We start from the raw sequence: 21,797 nt of genomic DNA, 5'->3' as shown, positions 1-21,797 counted from the left end.
AAAACGTCTACAAGATTTTATGTATGGTTTCCTAAAAAAGTCATTGATACGTCTTTATAACTTAATTTTTTCTATCATATCGTTTTTTAGATGTATAAGAGCGGGTAGAAGGGAACGAAATGACTTAATCTTGATAACAATTCTATAGACTTCAACAATCTCATATAAAAATTCATTTAAAACAAGAAACCGCGTTTTTGTTGGCCTTCTCTCTTTCTTACTTTCGTTCGTTTAAGTCAGTTATACCTATATTTTTTATTTCGTGTCTTGATATGTATGTAGTGTGTTTATACGGGGATAGAAAAAATTATTATTAACCGAATCAAGGCCAATTAGCAAATGTGTATCTGGTGTTGTGAGAATTAGAGCTGTGGAGCTTAAGTAATTTTACTAACTAGCAGGCTAAAGTTGAAGATATCAAGGAGCGCAGTTTTGCACTGACGCTATATAAGAGTAAAACGTTCTGTTTGTATTTGTGCAGTGTATGTGCCATCTGTGAAAGGACTGGTTTTTGCTTGATGGTTGATGCTCTAAACAGAGGCCAAACACAGTGTACATTTTTAAACTGCTGCATTTTTCTTTTAGTAAAAGCAATAATTTCTAAGTAATGAAAACTTGTATGTAGAATTAGACAAATTTAACCAAGATGTCATATGTGTTTTCGAAAGCACTTCAAGAAACACCCGAAGAAAAAGAACAGCGTTTAGCGGCACAGCGTAAAAGGTGGGCGGCGAACCGAGCCGCAACGTTTGATAGCGCAGCAAAAAATGTAGTACCACCTCCTGTAGCAGCTAAACCGAAACTGAAACCAACAACTAGCCTGGATACATCTGCAAGTGGTAATAATGTTGGTGGATCACAAGCTTCAACAGCTAGAGCAGCATTCCGGAAAACTTCGTTACCGACTCGTTCTTATTCTGTGGATATTGTGGACAGTGATGTACCAAAAATGGGAGGTAGGAAGCTTTATCTAAATTAGAAAAAGTAGAGCTTACTCTCGCCAATTTTAGCTCAATAGCGAGTTTTAGATCAGGCAAAGCAAACATTAACTGTTGCAGAAAAAGCGCCGTGAATAAACATGGTAATATGCCCGAATCATAGATGATATTTGAACTAAAGAAATTATTTTGAGAAACAGAATCCCTTTAGGAAGGCCTAATGGGATTGCCCATTCATTTAAGTTGTAGAAAGCAGTTCGAATTAAGGGAGAGTCTTCATTGAAGTTTAGAATCGTAAAATTCACTGCTAATGTGTTGTGCCTAAAACGGCTTCAGGATATTTGTCCATAAAAAATATTATATGAAAATAAAAGAGTGCATTTTGTGTACACGTTTTTTTTTATAAGGAACCTTAACTTTGCTCTGAGCCTGGAGTTCCTTATTTTTAGAGAGAATTTCAGTCTCAAAGTTCCTTATCGAGTTCCTTACTACATAGGAAATTTTGAACTTTTTGCCCCTTGAAAGATCAATATTTGGTCAAATTAGTCCCAATAAGGTACATTATTTTCAAATCCACTTATTCTCAGCCTGAGCAGTTCCTTAACAATTCCTTATTTTTTGAACCATTTTCAGCCTCCAGTTCCTTATAAACGTGTTCCTTATAAAAAAAAAAACGTGTATTTAAGATTGGTAGCTAGGCTTTTAAATTGTGGCACGCGTCACTTTTTAAAAAAACTGCTATATGTGATGCCTACGCCTACTCAACCTTTAATAAAACTCGCAATCGAACATTGGTTATTGAATCTGGATCTTGTATAGTGCATTAGCGAGTCTATAGCGAGTTTATGTGTGACGGAGACGGGTAACTTTTGATTTGTCTAGAACCTGAAGGACTGAGGACGACGCTTAATTAACATATTTAACGTCCTATAATCATGGACAAAATATTTGAGACAAAGGGCAATTCACTTCGAAATTTTAAACACCACAAATGATTTTTAAGTGCGTTAAACTACAGTTGGAAATTAGAGTTTTAACTCTGAGTTTTAACATGAGACTTAGGACTTAAGACATTTAAAAGCTCAAATTTGCTCCAATAAGGCTTGCATATAGCCAAAATCGAAAAATTCATTGAAGGAAAGTGGAAGTGCTGAAATAGCAATTCCCGCCCGAACTTTAAATTCTGAAAAACGTTAAAATACACTAAAATCTCAACATAATTCGACCATGATTCTAGATGTCGCGGGTCAAAACTGCGAGTAGTTTCTAATCGAAACTCTTCTGCCCTCAAAAGTGTATATACATAAAACTCGCTATTGCAAAATATCTGCATGCATATTGGAAACTATAAATAGTCTTGCATTTAAACCCTGTCACTCTTTCGTGTTTAAACATTCCATGGATAAGAGATTTTGATTAGAGATTAATAAGATGATTGGCTTTAGAAAGTCTAATCTATATTGATAATCCTGTTTAAAATGGTTTGAAGTGGATACTTATACCGTGTAAAGCAAACAATACTTTTTTTAAGGAGAAACATAGAGAGCACCTCACTAAAAACCGGGATTTTACTCGTTTCTTAGTGAGTTCCACTTTGACGATTTTCGAAAAATAGAAGCCTTTCAAGTGCTTTGACGTAATTTCGAAAGGAGCTTCGAAAGTTAAAAGTGACGTCAAAAAGTCGAATGTTTAGAGCCCGAAATAAACCCGGGTTCAAAACATTTGAAAAAGTCGCAAAGTGGAATGGACGTTAATTGCGTAATAAAATGCGGGTGACGTCTAATATAAGCTAGAAGAAACGAGGAGAGCGGCGGAACTAGCATATTATTTGCAATAGATGGTGCTATCGACCGTTAGAGGGATAGTAAATGCGGGAAGATATATATGCGCAGAGTTTGAAGCCGTAATGGATGAGGACGGAAAACACCTTCGCCATGCTGTTTACACCACCCCGGGCTAACTTTCGTTTTCAAATTCATTCCGGTTCCTAAATATTTCACTTTTTTGACCTTGTGTAGACGATTAGATCGTCTATTATAGACGTATTAAATGTCTGTCCGTTTTTCAAGTGATGGTGATTGTTTGGCTCTATCATTCGATCAGGGAGTCCTACCTGGGAAGAGGTTCTAGGTTCTTTTTACGATCTTCCCCATTTCTAAAGTTAAAGGTAAATGGCTAGTACATTTATTGTAGATCGAATCTGGATTGTAGAGCAAGAAGCTCACAGGGAGGTTTCCGTGGTTTACGATCATGACTTTTTGCTGGAAAAGTTTGTGATCGTAAAGCCGCCAATTTTCTGACTTTCTTTCCTTCTCCTGAAATGTAACTATTCATCTGAAGCCAAAATCCTAAGAGGGAAGTATGACTAAATAAATTTTCTGGTATGACTCTGATCTTAATCTTTGAATGTGAACAAAATACCAAAGTGAGTCGGAGATCTATACCACTGCATGCTTTTTTTTATAAGAATACACTTTATAAGAATGTCAATGATGAAAATGCCCAAAAAATTAAAAATATGTTAAGAATATCACCATCATGGAATTTAGCAACTGAATCTAAGAATGCCATTTTTAATGCATTTTAACCTGTAGATTGCCAATTTCGATCTTAACCTAAGAATACCGTAAGAATATTTTTGGATGATTTTCGCCAAAATTTTAAGAATATCCATGATGAAATGAAAAAACACCATTCTTATAAAAAAAGCGTGTATTGTGAGTAGCAACTTGAGTTTATAATTGAATAAGGATACAAGAGGAGAAACTTTTTTCTCTCCTTCCGAACCTTTTTTTTATCAGGACGTGCTCTACCAAGTAGACAGAGGATGCAAAACAGCATAACAACAATATGAAAAGAGAAATACCACAATCTTTTTGTAAAGTACGCCTACTGATTGACAAAAGCGGTTAACCTATTCAATTATGATAAACATCTAGATGCCAAAAGATATAGTTTTGTCAAAAACGTTTATTTTAACATAAATAAACCAGCCGAGGCTGGAAGGTCAGCCAATATAGTTAAATTATTAGTTGGATAGTTTGTAAAGAAGTTAAATAGCTGCGATGGAAGGAAGGACTAGATGCATAAAGAATCAAGCAAAATTGGAAAACTTAATAGAGCTAGAAAATCACTTTGCCTAAATGTTTCTTCAGGTTACTCAAAACTCCTAGTAGTAAGATTGAATAGAAAATTAACATTCCGTATCTAAAGCATTTAAATTCAACTTTTAACATTTTGAAGATAAAGTAAAAATTTAGGGACAAATCACAAAATTTTAGATATGTCCTGTTATAAACTTATACAAAGATTCTACCAAAAATTCAATTGACAGGTCACATAGACTGACCATTTACTTTTACAAATAGAAATAGTTTTTTTTCAAATAATAGTTCATTATATTAATCCCAGCAGCATCTTTGCAATAATCAAGCAAAACAAAACAATGCAGTACGAAATGGTTAATGGACAAGTATAGCTAACACTTATGATATCATTTTGATCACTTTCATTCACTGAGCGAAGAAACGTTATGAATTTCAAAATCAGCAACAAATAACTCTATTATGAACAAAATTTAAATGGTCGCCAGTCGTTGGTTTTTCTTCGACGACAATTTGACAATGAACAGCATACCGATTGATTGAAACGAATACAATATGAAACTACTGTTGATCGTATATAATCTAGTAGAGAAAACAAAAAATAAAAATAAAAGCTGATGATATATTTGGTGAATGGAGACATTCAGCAAATGTGACAGTTTCTTATGTAAGAAAATAGAAAAGCCTTCAGGTTTTTAAATGTTTTGTAAGGTTTAATTAAATTACCTGAATGTACTTTGTAGCATCGACTTTGAGTTCGGAGTAAAACAGTGACAATTGTTTACGAGTCATGACAGCCAAATGACAATTGATCGTTGATTGATATCTAAAATAACAGAGTAAAATATGTATAAAATTAAAAGGCACTAAACACCCCGATGTATTTATTTGTATTTTCTTTTCAGAGAAAACGTGTGATAAATTACTTCTTTTCAGAAATTGATAACCACTTCAATAGATTTTATACCAATTGTCTGTAAAAATACCAACCATTGTTAAGAATATACCTATTTGTCAATTTTTTTAAGCAGAGAATCGTAAATTGTGACTTTGAAGTATAGTACTCGAGTAGTATTTTCTCAAAGTTTATCAAGTCTTACTAACCTCTTGTTTTTGTGACTTTTGTAGCATCTAGAGTTGCTGAATTTGGTGGTGTGAAATCAATGTTTATTCCAAGTTGCCAATGAATCAAAAATTTGTTTCTTTTCTTTTAGGTTGCCTCATTCTACCAACACTATTACGTAACAGGAATTAATACTACAACAAAACCATTAACAAATTACCAGCATCATATCATACAAATGACCATATATTTTCTCCAGCCAAGCATATAATTTTAGTTACAGCAGAACGATTAACACGCAAATAATATTCCAGTTCAGTCCAACATAGTTTTAGTCCAGGGTTTTTATTTGTATTGTTCATTTTGTTAATTTTATAATTCTAAATTTTGTATAAATTGATGAGTTGATTAAAAAATACTATAAAAAGAATTTTCAAAAAAAAAATTAAAAAGTTAATGCATATCATAATTCAAATTTTAACTAAAAAAATATATAAAGAATGTACAAAGTTAATATTCCAATTTGATAGAAAAAAATTCTTAAAATCCAGATTTTTAAAATACTGTACATAAAATTATAAAAAGTTATGTGACTGAGGAAAATGTCTTTTGTAACTAGTATCGTGTCCACTCAAAAGTGACAAGTGACGTTTTAAAGAAATTCATAACCATCCAAAAGATTAAAATTTACAAGAAAGTTTCTTTCCTTTTAAAGGCACTAAAAACCTTTTTAAGACAAATTCCTTATTGTCAGTTTTGATTTTTTTTTTCTAAGATAGATACGTAAGGGATTCAAAATTCATCAGAATAAGCTGTGATTTATTTATTTATAAATGTACTGAATCGACTTTATAATGAATATTAGAAACTTTACTCTTGAAGAATTTTGTATCCCTTATGTATCCCACCCTCCAAACTGTACACCCCCCCCATATCAAGCATTTCAAGCAGTCCAAGCAGTTCAAACAATTTAAGAATCACTCACAATAGCGAAACAAACTCCATCATGGTCGGAGAAATAAATATCCTTTATAAAGCAATTCACTTCTCTTTGGCTAATAAAACTTGTTTTATATAAAACATGGTCAGAAGGCCACCAGCAAGATGAGTTGGTTCATTCACTATCATTTTGAATGAAGAAAGTATTTCGTTTAGGTCTTGATTTGTTGGATCTAGTGCATCAATATTGAAATCTCCCACAATAATGTCTACATCATCAAACTTGTCAGTTTGCAATAGTTCTTCACGAAAAGTGTTTCTTGAAGAATTAGGTGGTCTGTACAAGATTAAAAGGCTAATAGGTTGACTACTAAACGTCTCTTTTTTGAATTTTATCAATGTGTTAACCTGCTGCTTTATTACACTCTAAAATTTTGAATTGAAGAATTTGTGCAACATGCAGTGTTTTGAAAGCGATTAATTGAATTGTTGTTATACTCAATATTAAAACCATTTAATGTTTGATCAATTCCACTAGTATCACTTGTAGGTGATAGCTGAGTTTCAGTAAGGCATAACAAGTCACTGTTCATTAAATTTTCAGATTTTTTTAGGTCAACAGCATGTTTATTCATCGAGCGAATATTAAGAAGGGAGATATTTAAATGCTTGGGAGAGGTAGAAACAGGTGAAAAAGTTTGAACCTTTTGCAAACAACAACTTCTTCTCAAACGTTCATATTCAAGCCCTGCTTCAGTGTTGACTCTGATAGCATTTCTACTATATTCACCAATTAAGAATAGTCCGTTTATGTCAGTTACCCTTGACAAATTAACATACATTTGACCTTCATTGAAATATCTTTGACCAAATAATTCAAAGCTTACGACTGCTGATTGAAGTGTTAGCCCTTGGACTTTGTGACTAGTACATGCATAAGATAGTACCAGTGGAAATTGAGTTCTTCTAACCATAGGTGACTTTTGCTTATTTTTTCTAGTCGCAAAGGTAGATTCTGCTCTTTCGATCAAAGTCCAATTGTTTTCTCTACATACACTATCCAAATTGGATCCTTTTTTACCTGCAGTGACATCATCAAGTTTTACATATAAACCAGATATTTTATTATTGCAATCAAATTTGAATCTCATAACTGTTCCAACTTGTCCATTGACTAATCTATCAGCAATGTCAATATTTTTTGATATCAAAAACACGAGCACCTACTTTCATTTCAATAATACGAGCTAGACCACCTGTATCTCTTGCTTTAGCATTTTCAATAAAATTCAAATCACTTCTTGTCAGATTTTTTGGTACCTCATCTTGTGCAAGAATCAGATGCTTTTCAGTCGGTAATTTTTCAAGCATTTGCAAATTGTATAAATCTACTGGCTTATTTTCTGCATAAATATGAGTTATATTAGCAGGGTAGTCTGGACTGTCTTTTGTAATGAATCTAGATTTTAAAAGTTCTTCTTTTTCTTCATCAAGTTCACCTAAACGTACTTGATTTAATAGATCTACAAAATCAATATCATCTCTCTGTCTCATGACCTCAGTCAATTCTGCCATTTGGAAACTTCTCCATAATTCAAATCCGACAATACTTTGCATAGATGAACAATCAGCTTTGTAAATTGGATCTCTATAAATTGGTGGGAGTTGATACAAATCACCACAAAGTAAGACCGATTTTCCACCAAAAGGTTTATCAGAACTGAATATTTCACGTAGCCTTGAATCATATTTCGAAATAAGCGACTAGGTACCATTGAAATTTCATCAATCATTATAATCTCGACGCAAGCAAGTTTTTTTTGCAAATTTTGTTTTGACATAGCATTCAAGGGAAATAGCTTTTTTGTAGGAATAATCAAACCAGTGTGAATTGTGGTTCCATTGACATTGATCGCTGCTACACCTGTTGGGGCAAGCACAAGAATCCTTTGTTTAGTAGGTTCTCCTCCTCTGTACATTAAAAGTTTAGACAATGAGTGATAAATTGTTGTAAGTAAATGGCTTTTTCCCACGCCTCCGCCACCAGTTAAGAAAATATGGAATGGCTCTACAATTTTAGGATCTTTAGAAGACAGGTTTTTTACAAAATTTCTTCCCCACTTGTGTATTACACATCAAAGATTTCTCTCTGTTGAAGATTAAGAGATCTTATACGAGTATTTATTTCATTATCAGGAAGCAAAATAGATTCCATTGATATTGCTGCCCTAAATGGTACTGTGTCTTCATTAGCTTCATCATCTGATTCATCATCTGATTCATCATTATTATTTGCAGTATTACTTTCAAGCTCAGCATTTGTTTCATCATTTTCCTGCTGTTCAAAGTCATTCATATTGAGCGTGATGTCAGTTCTAAACCTTACTAATGCATCATCTACTAAACCAGAATATGGTTGGATCAAAGCTCTGTTCCTTTCAATCATTTCTACAACACCTGGTTCAAATAGTTTCTGTGTGTAAGAATTGTGTTCCTGAGAGAGTAACTCATTTTCATTACGAAAAGGATAATATAACATTAACAGATGATGAGCATAATCTTCGGGGTGCTTGTTTCTATTTGGCTCATGAAGACGGAGTACTAATGGAACTTTACGACATTTTAGTTTATCTCGACTGGACAAGAGTGGAACAATATTTGGGTACCCATTTGTTGGATGATTTGATTCAACTAGATCATCTACAAGTTCATTGGGCTGGCAATCATTTTCTTTATTCTCTACATACATGATACTATAAAACCTCAAAAATTCAGCATAACACATGTTTGAAACAGACACATAAATTCCATTAGCATAGTTGTTGGTTGGTCTATCACAATATCGGTCTAGCATATTCTTTTTGAATATCGAGGTACTATCTTCAGGAAGCTCACTTATTTCATTTTCACTAAGGCACATTCTAAATCTTTTCTCTGGTACATTGGTGTTTGCAAAGGTTACACCTGGAAATACTTTTCTTAGCCATAATTCAGGCATGCTAAGATATACAGCTTCTTGCACCGATACTTCCCGTTTTGAAACATAAGCATGCGCAATAGATTTCATTTGCTGATATTTGTCTAAATCGTTTTCGAATGCTTCTTGAACAGCTTGGTTCATAGCATGAGACACTTCATCTTCAGTTTTGGACAGATATGCACACATGTAGTAACAGCTTGTAATAATTAAATACAGGCTGAATATCCAGATTTGCTTGCCAAGCTTTTCAGACCCTCAGTAAATAATTGTTTACAAAACACGCATTTGAATCACGCTCAATATAGGTGAAAATCATCATCTTCAGATACTGACAGGCAATTCATATTCATTCTTGGGATATCTAATTCATTAAGTATTTCATCTATGGTTGGAACAGGACTGAAAATTTTCAGCATCTGGTTAAAAAAATTTCTTTTACTTGGATTAAGATTTCATTTATATGTCCTTACTTTACTTAATATTCTTTTCTCAGTGACAGTATTGTTCGTTTTTGCTCTTGTGGCAATTCTTGTGGAAAGGCTCTGAAACATAGTTCTCTCAGAAAAAAATTTGCCGAAAGGAAATCTACAAGGCGTAGTTTTATATTTACGACAAGTTTTCGAATGACGATGTAATTGATAGGTTTTTACAAGGTTAAACAATTCTGGATCTCTTGTTGTGATGGTAAACAAACTTTAATTATTTTATCAACAAATTCTACGTATTCAGATTTTGTTTCCAGATTAATGTTGGCGATTCAAATCAAGAAAAGAATGAATATGAGGGTTCCACGTACTTGAATTCAACCCGAATAGCATAATAAGTTGTTTTGCCAAGTGGACCATCTAAAACAATTTCTTTAAAAAATACTTCACTCTATATTGAAATGCCTTGCTACTAGAACGGATTGCTATTTAACAAATCACACCTTTCATGATAAGAAAGATTCTCAATAAATTCGTTAGTAACATTTTGACCCTTGAGTTTGTAAATTATGGAGATCAATTCATTCCATCTTAGATCAGCACAGCTTAAAGTCAAAAAGAAAGTTGGTGGCCCTAATTGTTTAACCATTGCCAAAACTTCTTGCTGAAATTTTTTCCAATATGCTGGAGTTCCTTTAACGGTACTATAAAAGCAAGGCTTTGTCATTTGCAATAATTGTTTCACTGTTTCTTTGAAATTTTGACTAACATTCCCGCATTTAAATTAGAGCTGCAACTTTTCTCATGGCAACATTTATTTGACTGGTCAAAGAGACTTGTTGAATCACAGATTTAGCAAACAATATGTAGTCTGATCGGAGGCAAATTTTTGAGTATAGTTCAAATCGTTGGTTAAAGTACTTTGAGGGACTCAATTTAAACATTGCGTTGAACGTGAACCAATTTACCTTTGGGAAACAAATGAGGATGGGCAAGCATTTCACAATTTTCATCATTCAAATAGAAATTGGTTTTTTCCCTTGACCAGGTGCTAATGGTAAATTTCATTATCTATTTCTGTTTCAGTGGGAGTATGGGACATAAGAGTTGTTTCATTGCACTTGAGCGAACAAGTCGAGTGTTTGCTGTCGTCTCAAGTTCTAAAACTGAAGTGTCATTTTTGTTCTGCTACCTCATCAGAAATTTCTTCGTTATCATTGCGCTGTATTATGCTAGTAACATCTGTATTATTTCCCACCATAGTTTCATCAGAAATGTTACTGACATCAATCACATGTCTTGATAAAGAGGATTGTTATCTTTTAAATAATTTAACATTTGCTGAACAAAATCAGGGCCTAATGCCTCAAAAATTACATGTCCCTTATATTCTAATTTTTCTTAAGTTTAACTATGACAGACCATTATCACTAGTTTTTCTTGGCAGGGTATTAGCAAATATCTTCTAGTCAATTGGAAACATTACAAATTGACCCGTTTAACTTGGGAACTGACTTTTGGCATTATTGATTTTCTTAAATAAAATTTACGAGAAATTAAACCTTTTCAAGTCTGCGAAGAGTATGAATTCAGTTGGTAGTTCATCAAGGTTTTTTGTTTTAACTGACTGACATGGAATTATTTTTTGAGCTTATTGTGGCACGTTCTGCGATATACAGTGTTCCCATCGAAAGAAATTACTTCTAAACAATAATCATCTTCTGGCATGTTGTATTTTTCAGGAGAAAATTTAGCAACTGAACGTCGATATAGACATCTGTGGCAAGAAACGCATATGTAAAAGGACCTTCATATATATTTTTTTTAAATTTTTCACTGGATCTCAGACTGCTTAGCAGATTTTTTTTTTTGAGCACAATTTTTTGCTTCTCTTTTAGAGTGTCCTTATTTCTTTGTAGTAACTCTATTATTTTCACTTATCTTTTCTTGATTTGTTCAAGTTTTTGCTTTTTTTGTTTTGTCTTATAAGCTTTTTTGTTTTCACTTATCTTCTTTGTTTTGTTCATTATAAGTTTTTGTTCACTTATCTTTTCTTTGTTTTGTTTATAGGCTTTTTGTTTTACTTATCTTCTTGTTTTTTCATTGAAGGCTTTTCATTTCTTTTCTTTGTTTTGTTCATGATAGGCTTTATTGTTTTCATTTATTTTTTCTTTGTTTTGTTCATGATAGGCTTTATTGTTTTCATTTATTTTTTCTTTGTTTTGTTCATGATCGGCTTTATTGTTTTCATTTATTTTTCTTTGTTTTGTTCACGATAGCTTTATTTGTTTTCTTTATTTTTTCTTTGTTTGTTTCATAAGGGCTTTTGTTTTCATTATTTTTTCTCTATTTGTTCATAATAAGCTTGATTGCTTTGTTGACGTGTTTTTTGTCCGCTTTCTAGTATTTCCATCAGCAATTATTTTTACGTTTTTTTAGGTGTCGCACTGGAATTTTTCTTTACAAATCGAGGAATAACTTAGTTGAAGAATCCTTTTTACTCTTCACTTGGTTCATTAATTTGAATAAATTGGATTTGAAATGTGAAATTCTTTTTCCCGAAACTCTAAATAAAAAATTAACTATTTTCAAGTTCAAAAATGATCAACTTTAAAAGACATGAAGCTCCATCGCCATTTTCACTAGTAATCCACGCTGTCCCGGCTGTGTGAATCAAGACAAGAAAACATTGGGGACCTTTTCTAATAGCTATAGTAAAACCGCCCATAATCATTAAGGTATTAAATTCGGACTTGAGTAGTACTCAGTGGAATTGAAGCGGGGTAGTCATCAATTAGTTTAGCTTTCCAGTCTCTAAATTAAAAAGTCAGTTCGGTGATAATACCGTTTAGTCAATAATCGTGGCATTTCATCAACAGATAAATAATCATTTTATCAACAACTTATAAACCTATCACCTTCAATTAAAATTCTATCCTAGGTCTGTAGTTTCCAATAGAACACGTCGAAAAGAGACAGAATATCGCATACAAAGAATTGCACTACATTGTGTTCCTGCGGTTTGCCCAAATAAATCTATGTTAGCCTGGTTAAAGGAACCTAAAACAGCTTTAGATACTTGATAATTGGTCATGTCTGTAAAATCAATGTACGTAGCAGACCCTTGATCACTTTTGTTTTCTTTAGTTGTTCTTGGACCTGGGTTTAGTTCAATATCACCTGATAATAGAAGGGTATAATTAACTTTGAGAAAAATAAGGTTTGGATCTCCTGAATTAAATGCTGCATTTGGATATTGAAAAAAAATACCATTTTTTGAAAGATGGACAAAATCTAGGTGTGTCTGAAAAAAAGTTGCCTCAAACGACTTTGGAATTGCAAAGAAAAGAAGTGTAAAAAGGGCTAAAAATCTGATTGGTTTCAATAGTTTAGTAAAAGCATTGTCTGAAAGGTTAGAACCAATTTTAATAGATTTAGAAATACCTTTCACATTTTTCTGAGCTGTTAGAGCAAAACTTCCTATACACACACGATATGCCTCTATAGATATCATATTGCAGTTATGTAAGCTTTAGCAAAAGTAACGTGGAACGTTTTCAAGAAGTATATGAATATAAGTACAAGTTTCTAGGTGCGGATTTCCCTTCGCACAAGTGTCTAGGTGCGGATTTCCCTTCGCACAAGTTTCTAGGTGCGGATTTCCCTTCGCACAATTCAATATTATAATAGTCAATTTAATTTGATTCAATGATAGTTGTATATATACAGTAAGTTTCAGTAGATATCATAGGTTCAAGGTTAAGCAAGTTAAGTAGGTTAAGTAGGTTAAGTAAGCTTAGCAAGAGGATGCAAGGAGCTCGCATGCAACCTCTGGGTTTTGTAGCTGCTTGTCTGATATTGAACACAGACAAGCTTATGCTATCTTTTCTTTGTAGCTTATGCAACTGAGGTAAAATTACAATTGCTGCTATCTTTTTTTAAAACCTATAAAAAGCCAGTACACTGTTAAAGAAGGCAGGAAAGAAATCTCACCTTGATGATTGAAAAAGTGTACAAATTCACATTCCAGCAAAGCCAGCCAAATCTTATTTTTAATTTTCACAACTGTAGTGGCAACTTATTGGGAAGCTAATACATTTAGCAGAAAAATCATGCTATCACGAATACAGAGATAGCGCATTATTCGGGAGATAAAAGAAGCTGATGCAATAATCCCAATGGCTGATGCAATCGCGCGCGTTTTTTATCCCGGTGTAAAAGAAATCCGTGCAAATATCGGGAAATCGGATTTTTTTTTTGCCGTCTTATGATGCTGCTGATGATGATGGAAGAAGAAATGAATTTTACGGATTTGAATGCTCAGCTTAGGCTGACCAACAATATACTTTATGTATATTTGGTACACGATGTCAAGAAAACGTCTACAACACCTTAATAATTTTGGTACAATGTTAAATTAACATACTCCCTTCTCACAGACCCACTGGGATCCCTTCTCACTGGAAAAATTGGCCAAAATATCGTCCCCATCGGAAAATTTTACTCCATTTTTGTTCCCACTCAAAACAATCAAATAAACAAATCCTCGCCGCAAATTATTATGCTATTTCATTACCAATGAATTTTCTGACTTGAAAACAATAAATTTAAATCCCAATATAAAAAACATGGAAATAACAATCCCCAGCGAGTTTCAGTCCGCTATCCCCCCCCCACTGTCTGAAAAAATCCTACCAGGTCTGTGAGAATGAGAGCCTGTATTAACGTTGAAACAATGTGCCCCTAGCGGAGTTACTGATCACGCCATCAAGCCAAAAAATCTGGAACAGATTAACCAGTAGCTATAAAGAAGCCATATGGTATAGCCCTTTTAGATATTGTATTAAAAAACTTCCAACTATATCTGATAAAGCGTACATTCAAATTGATCTGGTTAATCAAATTATCTATTATTGCATTTCGTCAACAATTTTGTCTAGAAGGGCCAGTTAAAATTCTTATCTTTCTGCTTTAATACAAGTACTCATGCAGCTACCACATGTATACAACCCTCTGTCACAACCCCAGTGATCTTCTATTAGTTTTGAGTAAGCCGAGAAATATTTTCCAATTAATAGGTTATTTACAAAATGCTTACTTATAGCCTCAGATAAAAATATCACAACCACGTTTCTAATGGAATTTTCCTAGCATCGTTCCAATGTTCAAATTTTGGCGTGGTCCTCAGTCAGTCAGGTTCTAGAAAAAGAAATGTCATCTGAACTGATTTATGCTTGCTGGCAGGTTGAAGAGATAAAAACATCGATGATAAAAACAAACAAACAATATTTTAAAACAATTTCAATTTATCTTACAGGAGCCTTTGCTAGGCTAGCAGCGAAGATGGAACAAGACGGAGACGGCACTACATCATCTAGCAGTTCAAGTGGCTTTTATCGTAACAAGTTTGAAGAGTATAAGGCTAAACGATCACTTGAGCTTCACGGTTGTCTTCCATCCTCGATGCGATCAAACGAACAACGGCGAAAATATAGTATAGATTCGTCGTCGGCTTCACGAAAATATAGCTCCGAGAGTGAATCCTCGGTCGAACGAAAATACAGCTCAGAATCGTCGCCTGGACGAAAATTTAGTTCCGGATCATCGTCCCCTCAACGTAAAATCAGCTCTGAGAGAGGGTCACCACCACAAGTGTTACCGAAGCCTCGACGACCGTCTGCCGAGAATAAACGAGACGTGTTCGCTAGGAATCGTTCAATGACTTCACCGACAATTTCATCATCGGGATATTCTAGTGAGCCGACTTCATCACCGAATAAAAGCCGAACTTCAAGCTCGTCTTCGTTAGCTCACGATGTTTTGACCGAAGAGTTTGAACAAATCTTCAATACTATCAATTTAACGCCCGTAAGTTCTCGTTGAATTTTCTGGTTTGAATCTGAGAGTTTCTAAGTATCTAAAAGAATTGAAACTTTTCTAAACCCTTATTTCTAATCCGCCATGTGCATGAAAGGTTATCACTGTTACGTTATGTGTGAATGCATGGTGGAATAACTATACTTTTCCAATAGATTGCAATTTTTCTATTATTTCGTTTTATATATCTTCAGGTCAAATCGGAGACAACAACTCCACCACGAAAAAGCAGTACTAATATTTTCGATGTCAACCCACAAGAAATTGAATTAGCTGAAAAGTCACCACAAGTTATGAAGATGAAGGAAGAAATTGCTCTTGAGAAATCAAAACTGACTGAGGGAAAAGAGGATTTAAGTCAAACGATTGCTGAGTTGGAGCAATTTGATTTTGATCTAAGCATCAATGGGAAGTCACCAGACGACAAGAATGAACAATTGGAATCAGAAGCTCCAGAGCTGAAAGAAAGTTCAGATTCTAAAACAAATGAAGAGTCTGATGCTATTGATGATAAATTACCAGACATCCAACAAAATAATGCAGAACCTAATATTCCACAGAAAGACAATATAGGTTCGAATGAAAATCTTGACCAATCTGGAGAATCACCAGATAGCAAGACAGGAGATGCAGAACTTGGCCAGACTACTGGAAATTCTGATGGAGAGACAGATGGTGCAGTTAGTGCTAGTACCAACAATTCCGGAGTTAATGCAAAAGTATCTTTAAATTGTCCAGAAATACAGGACATTGATCATCTTACCATAAAAACTACAGATGCTACAGTAGATATCTCAAATGAAGATACAGAAAACAATGTTAACGATGAATCAAAAGATTCGGGAATTGAAACTCCAGATGATAATATTACCAACGAGTCTGAAGTTATAATTGAAACTGAGGATATGGCAATCGTACCAATCTCTTCAGAATTGATTTCAGATGATATTGCCAAAGAAAACCTTGATGGACAACGTTCTCATGAGAATGATCCAGTAAGCGTATCGCTAACTGATGATGCAGAACCTTTATTGGATGAAGAAAACCAACAAAGCACTGTCGATGAAGTTGATTTGAACCAGAATGCAATAATTTCTAGTAAATTTGCCGATACTGAAGCAACCAATGATATTTTTCTTGGAGAGATCAATCATAGTGGACCAGTTACTGCAGTTTAAAAGGAGAACAACATAATCTTTGGAGGTGGGAGTAACGACTCCTTTCTCAGTGGCCCGGTGGGGATTTTTTTGGTCAATAGGGATGAAGTGATGGAGATAAATGCCAATGGGGGTGTAAAATTCTTTGTGTATAATGGGTTGGATTTCTAATCATGTGTTAAGTGAAAAGATCCAGTTGGGATCGGATATAAATATAAGAATATGGAGATTAAGTTACATTAAATTGGTGATTCGTTTTCTAAACATTCGAAAATTGAAACTACTTTATAATGGAACCATCTACCTGCGAGAGTTTTATGAAAGATTTGTATTCGATATCTGCAAAATCTGACAATTAATTAAAATACAGAGTAAACAATCAAACCAACTCGAGGTTGATGAGTCACAAATTGGTTGAATGAATAGATGGATAAAATTTCTTGAATATGGAAGAATATCTAAATAGGTGAAATTATGCCACCTTGATCATATTGAGAAACCAAGACTATTGTATAATATGAAGGTTTCTTTACTAAATATAATACTTCTTGCATCAAAGGATTTACATAAATTTTGTATATAAATAGTTTATAATAACTTTATACTTTGAAATACTGACTTTCACAGAAATATATCATTTTCTTATGTGACAAAAGCGGACTTAGATCATCAAATTCTTAAGTACACATTTAACCCTTTAAGTGCCACGGTCATTTTTGTCTAAGTTTTAAAAAAAAAGTTGATTCAGTCAGGTGACTGAAGTTAATCAGGGCCAAATTTGGAGGTTCTTAGATCACTCATTGACCAAAAATGGTCAAAAAACGTTCAAAATCTTGTCAAATGTTTGCATTCTTTTTACTTTTTAGCTTAAAATCTCGCTGAAAAGACTCACTTTTGATTTTCTTTTTTGCTTGACAATGAAGCCCAATCCGATTCCACGAGTTAGACCAAAAATGACGATTTCTAACTCAAACTGGGCATTACAGGAGGGCTTCGCCCTCCTACATAACCCATGTCTGATATATACGACATTGGCAGTTAAAGGGTTAAAGATTGTACCATCAAATACCGAAGAAGCCCGATCTTTTGTAATAGAATATGACTTTCCTGATAAATTTGAACACCCCCTTCTCACAGACCCGGTAGGATTTTTTTATAGCCAGTGGAGATAAAAAACACGGACTGAATTTCGATGGGGATAGATATTCCCATATTTTTGTGGCTGGGGATTTCTATTATTTTGTTTTCAAGTCAGAAATTTCAGTGGAGATGGGAAAAATAGCACAATATTTTGCACTGAGGATTGGTTTATTCGATTATTTTCAGTGGGGACAAAAAATGGAGGATAATTTTCCACTGGGGACGATATTTTAGACAATTTTTCCAGTAGGAAGGGTTCCCAGTGGGTCTGTGAGAATGGGGTGTATTTGAGGTCTTTTTTGATTTTATTTGGTAAAGTTGGAAGTATTTTGATTATTCTTGAAGATTTTTAGTTTTTAAAGAAAAGCATAATTGTAAGTACTCTAAAAATAGTGGGGTCGTTTAGCATAATTTACAGGAAAAAAATAATATATAGCTGAAACTTTCTCCAGACCTTCTCTATAGGATGCTTATGCCTCAGGAAAAAATCCTCTAAAATCCCACTGGTGGACCATCCCTTTTTTGAGCAATTTCTTTTTTCCCCAGGCAAAACCCTAAGGTCAAAAATTTTTGAAAATGTCAAACTCTTTTTGAGACAACATCATGTATACCATTCGAAAGCTCTCAAAAAACTATACAGAAGACTTTTAAACGGGTATGGCCGATTTCATTACCTAACTCGAGATATTTCATGCGCAAGTTCCACTTTTCGCCACATTTTGGTCTAAAATTGACCAAAAATTGCATCTTCTGCGTGAATTATCTCGAGTTAGGTGATGAAATCGGCTATACCCGTCTGAAAGTCTTCTATATAGTTTTTTGAGAGCTTTCGAATGGTATACATGATGTTGTCTCAAAAAGAGTTTGACATTTTCAAAAATTTTTGACCTTAGGGTTTTGCCTGGGGAAAAAAGAAATTGCCCAAAAAAGGGATGTTCCACCAGTGGGATTTTAGGGGATTTTTTCCTGAGGCATAAGCACCCTATAGAGAAGGTCTGGAGAAAGTTTCAGCTATATATTATTTTTTTCCTACAAACAGCCTGTACTTTTGTAACACGACCACACTAAAAGGCGATTGTACTTGGTGCTTCTTTTCTAAGAATTCACAAATTAAAGTGGAGAGAAAATAGCTGGTCGTGCAGATACCAAACAAAAGAGGAATCTGCGGGTTACCTTCGACTACATTCATAAGACTTACTATAAAAATTAATACATAAGTTTACTTCTAGATAGAGATTAGGACATCCCCTTCTCACCCACCGGGAACCATTCCCACTGGAAAAATTGACAAAAATATCGTTCCCGGTTGAAAATCCCCATTAAATTTCTTGACTTTAAAACAAAAGAATTGATATCCTCCGCCATAGAAAATATGGGAGTATCAATCCACATGGAGTTTCAGTCTGTTATCTCTAGCCAACTGGCTGAAAACATCCTACTGGGTCTGTGAGAAGGGTGTATTAGGCTTGGAAACAAGGTTGCTAAATACCAATACACATCAGAATGTAAAATTAAACAGCGATAGGTTCCTCATCATCGTCGTCCATTGTTGGTGAACTACTGGATGACAACACTGCAGCAAAATCAATCAAACTTGATAAATCCATATCACCTTTATCAATAGAATCCACATTGAACTCAATATCGTCATTGTCAATCATATCAAATTCAGAATCGCCATCGCTGTCAGGATATCCACTACCTGACTGAGAATGATCAGGTTTGAATTCACCAGGGCTTTTATAGCCAGATGACATTTCTTCAGATTCTCTTTGAGAGCTATCCACCAATGGATGAGATTCAGATTTGCTACGATTCTTAGTTTTAGTTTTATCTTTAGAACCTTTTTTATTGGCGATTGCAGGGCTGTCAGAACCATCAACGCTGTCAATACTCTTTGTTTTGTTTTTCCGAAACGATAATACACGACCGAGACTGAATGACCTACTTTTGGTAAGTGGTTTTGAAGATTTTTTCTCTTCAGAATCAGATTCGTAGCTTTGGTCAGCTACGGTGACGGTCAAAGAATTCTGACTGGATTTTGAATTCTCCAGTTGCGATTTTGATCGGTTTTTAGATTTTCCCGAGTCTGGTAAAGATGAGTTTTTGGATTTCCCCGAAACGGTTATCGCCGGATTATCAGATTTCCCTGATGTTGGGTTAGATTTGCGTTTCAAGATTGGAGATTTGCTCCCTTCCATTTGGTCAGGGTTGATGATTTGCATATGTTTGATTCCAGATGCTTTTCGGAGATTTTGTGATGAAGTTGATGACTCACTTGATGTTCGAGAAGAAGTGCCCGAATGTTGAGTCTCGGTATTCGTTGCCTTAAATGTGAATTTAAGTTTATTTATTTAAAATGACGATGTTTTGACCACCAATTTCTGCTGACAATAGACCTTTTCATAAATTACGTCACGAACATCACTTGCCTTGTATTCAAACAATTACCATGGTGATTATGTCCCTTGAGACATTAAATGATTATTTTATGAATAGGATGTAGTTCTAATAAAATCCGCTGTGAGTTGATCAACATGGCAATAATCTTAAAACGAGGCAAGTGATGCTCGTGACGTAATTTATGAAAAGATCTATGTAAAAAAATGGTGTGTTCTGTACAAAGTGGTACATTATTGGATAATATTTATTCTAAATATCATTAAAACGACAAGGAAAAAGAAGCCTAAGAAAAATCAAGCTACACCAGCACAATATCAAACAAAAAATATAGAATCACCTGACTTCCTTCATGACTTGGAACATGGATTTCAAATTCTGGCAAATCATTTGTTGGGTCGTTTGGATCCATTCCTGGGGTTTCATCAAAATCAATGGTCAGTTTGATCGTAGGCGTTTCATAACCAATCGTCCCTGTACTATCCTTTTTCTTGGTACTGGCGTTAGTTTGTGATTTTCCGGTATCTGTAACGATAAGTGGTTATTTATAATATTTTAGAACATAATCTTTCCATGATAAAAAAGTATGCTGACAAAGCAGAATTAACAGAAGAATTTCTCAAAATATGTGCTCGAACGGTGCGAGGTAAATGTTATTCTTTCTTTTTTTAATAAATGTCGTGTAAGAAAATGGTCGGAGATACGTAGTGACATTCTTTAAAAGGGGGAATTAGACTAATACAGTTGACGCTCTCTAAATCGATCTTCAAGGGGAATTAGATTTTCATCGAATAAGGGAGCTTATCGAATAAGGGAGCGTCCTTTATGAGAGTTTCTTGTTGACGGGGACTTTAAATTTCATCCAATAAGGGAGCCTATCGAATAGTAGAACGTCGAATTAGAGAGCGTCAACTGTAGTTAGGAAAAACCTCCCTATGTCAGTAAGTCTCAAACAATATTTGGCGTCAAATTACAATACTAGTAATGGCAGGAAACTGGTCTCAAGAGGGTTATATTTCTTTGTATATTTGAGAAGGAAAGTTGTTTTCGGCTCAGAACTTTATGCTCTTACAAGCTATATCAAACATCAGTTTATTTCAACTTTTGAAATAATTTTATGCTTTTCTATACATCCAACTATATAAAAAACATTTAATTTTACCTTTTGGGTCATTTTCATCAGCTGATATGACCAATAAAATAGGTGGCGGATGAACAACTGGTCTTTCACGGACATACTCAGATGACCCAATCGATGTCTTTACATTCTCTCTTGAAGAGGAAGACTCTCCTGTGGATTCTTGGCGAATCGTATGAAATGATTCTTGATTGGTTGAAGAAAGAAATCAATAAAGTCTAAGATGAGCTAGTCTGATTCGCAGACCTATACTTCCTATAAGAAATTTTTTCGCTCGATGATGAGCAGAAGCCTAAAGATGAGCCTATATCTGTATGTCAGATATTTTACTTAAATCGAAAGAAATAGACGTTATCAGAGTTTTTGATTTTTCTAAAACAGCAATGCATTGTGGGATTGTTTTGGGGGTATCAAAATAGAATTCCCCTCGAGGAATTTCTAAGAAATTTCTATTGCAATACCCCCTAAACAATCCCACAATGCATCACTTTTTTAGAAAAATAAAAAACTCCGATAAGATCTATTAAGCTATCATTACTGATCAATTTTTGGGCCAACATTATTTCTCATAACCGCATAGCCTCATATAGTCTCGACTCTTTAAGGAAGATAAATAATTATATTGTGAGAACTTCA

General features: G+C 34.2%; 1 protein-coding gene and 1 long non-coding RNA gene across 2 annotated transcripts; one reads left to right on the top strand and one right to left on the bottom strand.

Moving 5' to 3' along the window:
- The first annotated feature begins 583 nt into the window (after positions 1-583).
- Positions 584-17,180, top strand: LOC136823613 (uncharacterized). The gene is made up of 3 exons (XM_067079793.1): positions 584-956; positions 14,767-15,317; positions 15,521-17,180. Exons 1-3 carry the CDS (start codon positions 647-649, stop codon positions 16,502-16,504), a joined length of 1,845 nt encoding a protein of 614 aa, XP_066935894.1. The 5' UTR covers positions 584-646; the 3' UTR covers positions 16,505-17,180.
- Positions 4,079-13,457, bottom strand: LOC136823610 (uncharacterized). Its single transcript, XR_010849053.1, has 4 exons — positions 13,443-13,457; positions 5,147-5,485; positions 4,769-4,868; positions 4,079-4,624 (listed from the first exon to the last, which is right to left on the bottom strand). It is a non-coding gene; the product is annotated as an uncharacterized lncRNA (long non-coding RNA).
- Positions 17,181-21,797: the final 4,617 nt, after the last annotated feature.

Source organism: Clytia hemisphaerica, unplaced genomic scaffold (assembly GCF_902728285.1).
Source record: "Clytia hemisphaerica strain Z4C2 unplaced genomic scaffold, Clytia hemisphaerica genome assembly, whole genome shotgun sequence".
NCBI lineage: Eukaryota > Metazoa > Cnidaria > Hydrozoa > Leptothecata > Clytiidae > Clytia > Clytia hemisphaerica.
This window is presented reverse-complemented; position numbering and strand designations above follow the sequence as displayed.

Excerpts from the sequence above, each read along its gene's own strand:
- LOC136823613 (XM_067079793.1), top strand. The coding sequence starts at position 647 with ATGTCATATGTGTTTTCGAAAGCACTTCAAGAAACACCCGAAGAAAAA. Across the intron at positions 957-14,766 it reads TGATGTACCAAAAATGGGAG|GAGCCTTTGCTAGGCTAGCA; the intron begins GTAGGAAGCTTT and ends TTTATCTTACAG. Across the intron at positions 15,318-15,520 it reads ATACTATCAATTTAACGCCC|GTCAAATCGGAGACAACAAC; the intron begins GTAAGTTCTCGT and ends ATATATCTTCAG.